This window comes from Phocoena phocoena, chromosome 20, assembly GCF_963924675.1.
Source record: "Phocoena phocoena chromosome 20, mPhoPho1.1, whole genome shotgun sequence".
Taxonomy (NCBI): domain Eukaryota; kingdom Metazoa; phylum Chordata; class Mammalia; order Artiodactyla; family Phocoenidae; genus Phocoena; species Phocoena phocoena.
The window spans coordinates 6,425,173-6,433,294 of NC_089238.1; the positions used below are offsets into that span (position 1 = coordinate 6,425,173).

The 8,122-nt window shown below is 57.1% G+C and overlaps 1 protein-coding gene across 2 annotated transcripts; it reads right to left on the reverse strand.

Moving 5' to 3' along the window:
• Window positions 1-1,348: 1,348 nt before the first annotated feature.
• On the reverse strand, window positions 1,349-7,614 carry SPIB (Spi-B transcription factor). 2 transcript variants are annotated; one of them, XM_065899340.1, is made up of 6 exons: window positions 7,592-7,614; window positions 6,609-6,636; window positions 4,914-4,986; window positions 4,414-4,625; window positions 3,862-4,012; window positions 1,349-2,629 (listed from the first exon to the last, which is right to left on the reverse strand). In XM_065899340.1, the coding sequence occupies exons 1-6, from the start codon at window positions 7,612-7,614 to the stop codon at window positions 2,331-2,333; spliced, it is 786 nt and encodes a 261-aa protein (XP_065755412.1). In that variant the 3' UTR covers window positions 1,349-2,330. The 2 variants fall into 2 exon arrangements, with proteins under 2 accessions (XP_065755412.1, XP_065755413.1); XM_065899341.1 differs by lacking the exons at window positions 4,414-4,625; window positions 6,609-6,636; window positions 7,592-7,614 and having other exon boundaries at window positions 2,331-2,629; window positions 4,914-4,979.
• Window positions 7,615-8,122: the final 508 nt, after the last annotated feature.

Genomic DNA, 8,122 nt, shown 5'->3' on the forward strand with positions numbered 1-8,122 from the left:
TTAAGGCGGAAGGCGGGCGGGGAAGTAACGCCGGCTGGAGGACCCGGTGTTATTGAAGACAAGTCCCTCACCGTTTTCTTCCTGCCCATCGCCAACCCCCACCCCCCCCAACCCCACACTCACACCATTCTTTTCCAAAACCCCCTAAGAGCTGGAAAATTCCCCGCCTCCACCGAGCGCGGAGCCAACCCGAAGGCAGCCCCCTTGTGACGTCATCGGTTGCCAGGCAGACTGCTGCGCGGCTCCTGCGGGCCCAGCAGGTTGGTGGAGCGCCTGGAGAGCTGGGAGCCTCGCTCGCTACCCGCGGGCCGTATCCAGCGAGAGGGGGACAGAGATCCGGCGGAGGGCAGAAATTCAGAAACGAGGGACAAAACCCAGACGGAAAGGGAATCAGGAAGGGGGTGGGGAAGAACTCCAATCGTCAAGAAGAGACGGAGACAAAAAACTGAATCGAACCACCAGTGCCTGCATCTCAAGCCCTGACCGCGGCCTTCAAGGTTCGGCCTGGTTTGGCTCTAACTGCCTCTTGCATCTCCTCTCTTATCTCCCCCCTCGCTGTCCCAGTGTCTCTGAGGGCCAGCAGGCCCGGATGGATGGGTAGCATTGCGGTCCCTGACAAAGGGTCCTAGAAGGTCTGTCTACCTTGATTTATTTTATTTTATTCCAAACTTGGGGTGATGATGATAGTTTTCGTAAAAGGTACCTCATTTGCAAGAGGAGGCCCTCCCAAAAGACATTTTGTCCCTGGCACCGCCCCAGGGAGGGGGGTGTGCTGTCCTCTTGAGGGCAGGTCCCAGCCTGGGCTCTGCTACCAGCCGCTGTATGCCCCCCTCAAGAACCTCTTCCCTCTCTGGATCCTTGATGCTCCTTCCTTGACTTCCTTCTGGCTACCAGTGGGTGGATGGGTGGATTTCAGGAGATGTATCAAAGGCTTGACAGGGCTGCAAGGGCCTTCCGAGATCTTCCTCCTCCTCTCCCCTTTCACAGAAGGGCCAAACTGGCCCAGAAGCAGCAAGTCTTTCACCCTAGACCCCCCAGCCACCCAGGCTCAAGGACTTGGGACTCCGGCTTCTTAGCCCACAGCCTCTGACACCCCCCGAGGGTTCCAATCAGAGCTCCCACAGTTCATCCGGTCGTCTTCTGCTCAGGCGGGATTCACACGAGAATGGTTGGGGCGAACGGACAACTGAGAGAAGCCACCGGGGTATGACAGCCAGGGGCGATGGGGACTTGAGCAGATTGGAAAACAGATTCCCCATTAGAAGCGGCCACCACCCTGCTCCAGCCTCTCCACATCGAAAAGCTGGCCCACTGTTGCTGGATTGTGCAAAGTCTCCGGTTAGAACTGACATGGGGAGGGCTGCCACGGTCACCCAGAAGTCAGATGAGTGGCCAGAATTGATGGCCAGCATGGCCCTAGGGAGGGCATTACAGGAAGCGGAGGGTCCCCAGGAGAACTCGGAGCTGTTGGTGGGGTCCCCAAAAGGGCATACCAGATGAGGATCCCAGAGGGGCCTCAGATGCGATTGGAGGATTCCAGACAAACAAGGTCATCGCAGAGGTGGCCCGGATACAACAAGGTTCACTGAGGTCCGTCCTCCAGACCTGACAAGGGTGTTTTCAGACATGACAAAAGGATCCCAGAGGCACCGTAGATGTGATCGGAGAATTCCAGACATAAACAAGTGATAGCAGGGTGGTTCCAGAGAATTAGGGGATCTCAAAGATGACAAAGGGATTTGGGGGGACAGACAGAATGAGAGTCTCAGATGGGCACAGAGACATGTATGCAAAGGGTTCCCAGAGGGACCCAGACATAACTAGGAGAGCTCAGATGGGACAGGAGGGAGTCAAACATGAGAAGGGGATCCCAGAAAGACCCTGGACAGGGCTTAGGGCTGCTGGCAGAGTCCCCCTCTTGGTGTGATGATCTGTAGGCTCACCCTCCCCTAGATGAGACTGAGAGATCGCAGACACACAAGGGATCTCAGACATCACAAGGGGATCCCAGAGAAGCTCTTGGGATTCTGGAAGCACTGCCCTGCCCCGCCCCTCCACACAGACACATAAGTATAGTCGTCTCTGGGTCCTTCAACCCAAGACATGAAGATCTTGGGGCCCCTGGACATGACAAGGGAATCCCAAAGAGGGAATCCCAGACATGACTGGGGGGATCCCAGAGGGACCCTGGGCAGGGCTTAGGGATTGTGGCAGCGCCCCGCCCCCACAGCCAGGATGGGGGATCCGTGGGTCCTATGACCTAGGGTGTGGGGACGCCCACGTGACACAGGCGTGGAGCCCCTGAGAGTCCCCGAGAGGCCGCCCCGGGCTCAGGCCCGGCGGGCGGCCGGCAGCAGCGCACTATCAAACTGGTAGGTGAGCTTGCGCTTGACCTTGCGGATCTCGCCGGTCTTGGCGTAGTTGCGCAGGGCGCGCGCCAGCTTCTGGTAGGTCATGCGTTTGCGGTTGCCCTTCTGCTGGCCCCAGCGGCGCGCCAGGAGCTCCTTGTGCTTCGAGGAGAATTGGAAGACCCCGGCGCCCGGCTCCACCCACCACACGCACTCGCGCATGTCTCCGCGCGTCAGCAGCCCCAGCAGGAACTGGTACAGGCGCAGCTTCTTGCGGGCCCCTGCGGCGGGTGCGGGGCGCGTTAGCTGAAGCATCCTTCGGGCCCCGCCCCACCCCCTCTCCGCTTCACCCCGCCCCGGAACCGCCAAGCCTCTGTCTCCCCATAAAGAGAATTGGGGTGACGAAGGTGGCTGCTAGGTACACCTGCCTGGCTCTGTCTGTGCCACACCCCCATCCGGGGCAAGTTGCTCCCCTTTCCTGAATGTGCCACCCCATAACCCCCGTCTCCCATCCCTGCTTTATATTTCAGGATGTGTGTCTGTCCTGTGACTGCTTGGTGGCCAGCACGTATCTGTTGAGCGCATGGATGAATCTGTGAAATGGGTTGGCAATGCTCCTCAAAGACTTATGACAGAGCTGACTTGTGGTGAAGAGATCTGAAGTGGGTTTGGATGTGGCCATTTCTCCAGCTCCAGGTCACTCAGTGTGTCAGTTCCGCGGGGACTGGGATCCTGGGAGAGGCCAAGGGGTCTGATTCCTGGGCTCCTTTAAGCAGCAAGGGCCCCACAGAGTTGGGGGGTTCATAGCAGGCATTGGATACAAGAACCCCACCTCTGCCATTTTCCAGCTGTGTGACGTTGGGGTGGTGGCTTAACCTCTCTGAGCTGGTGTTTCCTCAGCTAAAAATGAGGCTTGTGTGTGTGTTTTTACAAATCTTTCTGAAGCGCTTAGTACCAGGTGCTGCTCTAGGCACTGAACAATTACGAGCTCATTTAATCTTCATCATAACCCCACGAGATAGGGGTGATAATAACAATGCCCATTTTACAGATGGGAAACTGAGGCCCAGATAGGGACAGTAACTAATAATTCCAACTTCCAGGGGTTGTGAGTAATGGAGGGCACAGGGGCGGAAGCAGGGGTTGAATAATAGATGGGAGCTGATATTGTGATGATTTCTTTTGCTATTGTGTCCATAATGATGGTGAAGATTTATTGAGTGCCAAACTCTGTGCCAAACACTGCTATCTCATTGACACGTATGATCCCCCCTAATTCTCCCAACCACCAGCAATAGACACTATTACTGTCGTCCCCACTGTACAGATAGGAGACCAAGGCACAGAGCGGTAGAGACAGTTGCCCAAAGCAACACAGCCAGCAGATGGCAGATCTGGGAACTGCCCTCAGCGCTGGAGTATATATAGTAATTGCTTGGGAAGACATGGTTCCTTTAACCTCCCACCCCCATCTCCAGTTGGAGTCCCTCCCACCCCACTTGCGCCCACATACCTGCCTCAGATCCCCTCCCCTCGGGGCCAGCCATGAGGGCCTCATCTGACTCGCTGTCCGAGACCTCCAGGGCGGGACTGTCCAGCAGGAGGTCCTCTTCCTCTGACAGCACGGGGCTGGGGTATGGGGCGTACGCCAGGGGACCCAGGGTCTGTGGAAGGTCAGGGTTACCTGTAGGCCCAGGGGGAGGTCCCCCTTCTCTCACTCCCTCTGCTTTCGTCCCTTGGCTTCTTCCTGGGCCCTGGCCGTGGCCCTCCCCACTCTGCTCACAGCCTGCACTCTGGCCTCGGTTCAGATCTCCATGGCGTGGCCAGGGGATGCCCGGGCCACCTCCATGAGAGCCTGCTCCACACAGATAATGGCCTTTGGTGGCCCCTGGCCCACGTTTGTGCCTCTGTTGGCTCGGTGCAATGGCGTAATAATGCTGCTTACCCTTAGAGGGTCGCCAGCGGGATGAAGGGCTTCCTGTGTGCACAGGTTTTGATGCAGTGCCTGGCACCTAGGAAACCTCAATCAAAGGAGGGGGATTTTCATGGTCATTCTGCCCCTCACCTGGCTTGTGAAGTCCTCCATGGGGTATGCTGGGAAGCCAGGCCCCGGGGCCTCCAGGCTGGGGGCCGGGTCCAGGTTCCCCACAGGGCTGTAGGTTGAGGGTCCGTAACAGAGCTGGACACCCTGGGTGTGGCTGAAGGTGGCCACAGCCGGGTCAAAGGTTTCATAGGAGGCGGCTGGGACAGCTGGACTGAGGCCGTAGCTCCATAGATCTGGGGGGAAGGGCGCTGAATCAGAAGCTGAGAGGTCTGGGCTCGGCCCCCTCCCCCTTGAAGCCCCTGCACTGGCACAGAGGGACCATTGTGGGCTGTGCAAATCTCTGACCCCAGGATTTGCATGGGCAAGCGGGTGATTGGGAGAGGAAAGGGGAGGAGGTCTGGAGGCCTGAGCTAACCTTGTCCTGCTGTGCCAGGTGACAGCCTCCCCTGGGCCTCAGCTCTCCCATCTGTAAAATGGGCCCAAGGGGCAGGTGGGGAGGGTGCTGGGCCAGGATCACTCACCAGGAGCCCCGTCTGAGTCGGGGTAGCTGGAGTGCTTGCAGCTGTCCAGGTCATAGAAGACTCCATCTGGGTACTGATAGGGGTTGGGAAAGAAAAGGGGTCAACCCAGGCTGCAGGGAGACCCCACCCAACCCTGGACCAGCGGGGAGACTATGACAGGCTGGGAGAGGGAGAGAAAGAGAGACACAGAGACTAGGCACCAGAGACAAGGGCAAAGAGAGGGACATCCAGAGATACAGAGTTGGGAGACAGATACAACACGGCAGAAATACACAAAGGCCCAGACCCAGACATGCGCGCGCGCGCGCGCACACACACACACACACACACACACACACACACACACACACAGAATGAGAGACACAGGTAGGGACACATAGAAAGAGACCAGGGTCTCGCAAAGGGACACAGCAGCCAGCTCCTACTAAGACTGTGGGCTTCCGGGAATCCCAGCACCTCACCGATACACAGTTGTGACATTGTAGCAGCTGGGGAAGGTGTAGATGAATTCCCCCAGTCTTGCCTGCCTGGGGGAGGGGGAGGGGCTGAAGGGTGAGAGGCACAGAAGTGTTTTTAACAGAGGCAAAGAAGCTCTCCATGCTTTTTTTTATCCACCTCCATATCACTCCGATTCATCCCAAGAGTCATGTTGCTTTAGCAATTAAAGTCTAAAACTAGATATATGCCATCCTGATAAACCAGTGATCTCACTGCAAGGTATTTACCCATGAGCACTGAAAACATATGTCCACGAAACAGCCTTGTTCAAGAATAATCAGCGCAGCTTTAGTAACAGCCCCCAAACGGGAAACAGCCCAAGTGCCCAGAGACAGGAGATTGGACACACAAACTGTGGTGTGGTCCTAGGATGGAGTACTATACAGCAAGAAAAAAGGACCAACGTCTGACACACACTTGATGTCGCGTGAGGAAACCAGACCCAAAAGGGGTCAACCCTGTGTGATTCACTTTATATGAAGCTCAAAACCAAGCAAAACTAATCCGTGGTGGAAAATATCAGAGGGGTGTATTGATTGGGAAGGGACGTGAGGGAATCTTCCAGAGTGATGGTAATGTTCTATATCGCGGTCTGGTTCGTGGTTACACAGGTGGGTGCCTAACTTAAAACCTCATTGAGCTGTACACAAGATTTGTCTCTTTCTTGACTTGTAAAGCAAACCTCAATTTTTTTTTTTTTTAAAGCAAAACTCTTCAAGTTGGAGGAGGGTGGGATGTGCTGGCGAAGGGGCACCCACAGGGGGGTTTCTTTCCAGCACGTGAGTGGGGTTTTATTTCTTGGACTGAGCTGTGGGTTTATGGGGGTGGGGTATAGTATTCTGCACATCTGAAATAGTCCAGACTCAATTTTTGAAAATACGAAGTAAAGCAGAGAAGAGAAGAAGGAATAAGTAGATTTACTAAGTGTGGGATGGACGGAGGAAGGGACACAAAGTCAAAGACACAAAGACCCACCCCTCCCCGTTCGAGAAAGTGGACCAGAGTCTGAGAGGAGAGAAGAAATGTTAGAAAAACTTCTGTGATGGAATGGGTAGGAAGGGGGTCCTTGGAGGTACCGAGGAAAAGTCAGAAAGACAAAGGGACAGGAAGGAGTGGAGGGGGAAACTGAGGCAGGGAGGTCGCGATGGGCCACGTGGGTCCCCCCACCCCTCCCTGACCCCCAGGGCCCCAACTCACCAGACAGCTGAAGTGTGGCCCGTCAAGCCTGGAGGGGGAGAGACACAGGGGCATGTCAGGGGAGTCTTCAGCCTCCTGAGTCTCGAAGTGGTTGGGCAGATGGGGGATAGGCGACTGCAGCTGTGACCACCACAGCTCGTTCACTGCTGCGTGTCTCTGTGTGAGACCAGCCCCACCACACTCACCCCCACCAAGACAGGAAATGGGGGGCGGGGGCCAGGCAAATGTTTCCCCCTCCCCCGGGATTTGCATAGACAGAGGCTGGGCGGGGGCAGGGAAAGTGAGGGAGAGAAAGTCCCCTGAGAGATGTGGGCGCCCGAGGGCGGGTGGGGGCGGGGAGGGGGCCTTGGTGAGGGAGTCGGTTAAATGGGTCCATCTTGGACCGGAGGAGACAGATGGAGAGATGGACGTCGGGGTAGAGATGGGAAAACACAGAAGAGGTTCAGCAGAGGGGAGAGGAGAGGAGGGAAGGGAGAAAGGTGTGGAGAGACAATTCACATGGCATGGGACAGACGGGGAGACAGAAGGAGAGATGAAACAAACTGGAGAGACAGAGAAAGACACAGAGAGAGGGAGCAAGAGGCAGAGAACAGAGACCCAAAACAGAAAAGATGTGCTAAGAAGCCCAGTGAGCAGACCCAGTGAGTGAGTCGGGGATGCAGTGAGACTCCGAAGGAGATGGGGACAGAGACAGAGATGGAGGGCCACTTGGGAGAGGACAGCAGGGCAGAGAAGCAAGCATCCCAAGGAAAAGAGATCTTTGGGGTCCAGGGGAGACACAGATGGGACGGAGGAAGGAATCGAGGTGGCAGAGGAAAGAGATCCAGGAGGGGTGAGAGACAGTGTGGACCTCCCTCCCCTCCCACCCACCTGCCCCCTAGGTGGGGCAGAGACCACCACCCCTGGGGCAGGCCCGGCAGAGGGGTCAAAGGTGAGGTGCAGGGCAGGGGTCCTGAGTATCACTTTCGGGTGCCCCCACTTACTGTGCAGCCTCTAGGGTGAGCATGGTGGTGCTGGGCTGGGCTTGCTGCCGCCTGCAGACACCACCCCTATTTATACCTTGGCCCAGCCCCCTGGGGGGGGCAGGGGTGCCGGCGGCTGTGAGCTCAGCCCGCCTCAAAAATCCCCTCAGGGGAGGGGGCTGGATTGCACAACCCCTTGGTCACGTGGCAGGGAGGGTGGGCCCAGGGTCTGTCTGGATTTGGGGATCCCCAGGGTTGGGATGGGGGGATTGACCCTAAGGAGTGGAGATGGGAGAGGAGCCAGATTTGGGGGGACCCTGAAAAAGTAAAGGAGGGGTCAAGGGGTCCTGTGGGAAGGGGGGTTGGGGGGAGGCTCTGGACCCAGGAACCAGAGGGGAGTGGGTTGCCAGGCGCTGGGGGCACGCCGAGACCGCCGGCTGACGAGAGCACTGGGGGGTGTCAGAGGTAGGGGGGCCCCGGGCTCTCAGAGTAGACGTGGGTTGGGCTGGGGTCCCTGAGAAAAACCCAGGCCCGAAGCCGGTGGAGACCCCA

Coding starts and splice junctions, on each gene's coding strand:
- SPIB (XM_065899340.1), bottom strand. CDS start 7,614: ATGCTCACCCTAGAGGCTGCACA. Junction 4,987..6,608: donor GGCCACACTTCAGCTGTCTG/GTGAGTTGGGGC, acceptor AACCCCTATCAG/TACCCAGATGGAGTCTTCTA. Junction 4,013..4,413: donor TGGAGGACTTCACAAGCCAG/GTGAGGGGCAGA, acceptor GACCTTCCACAG/ACCCTGGGTCCCCTGGCGTA.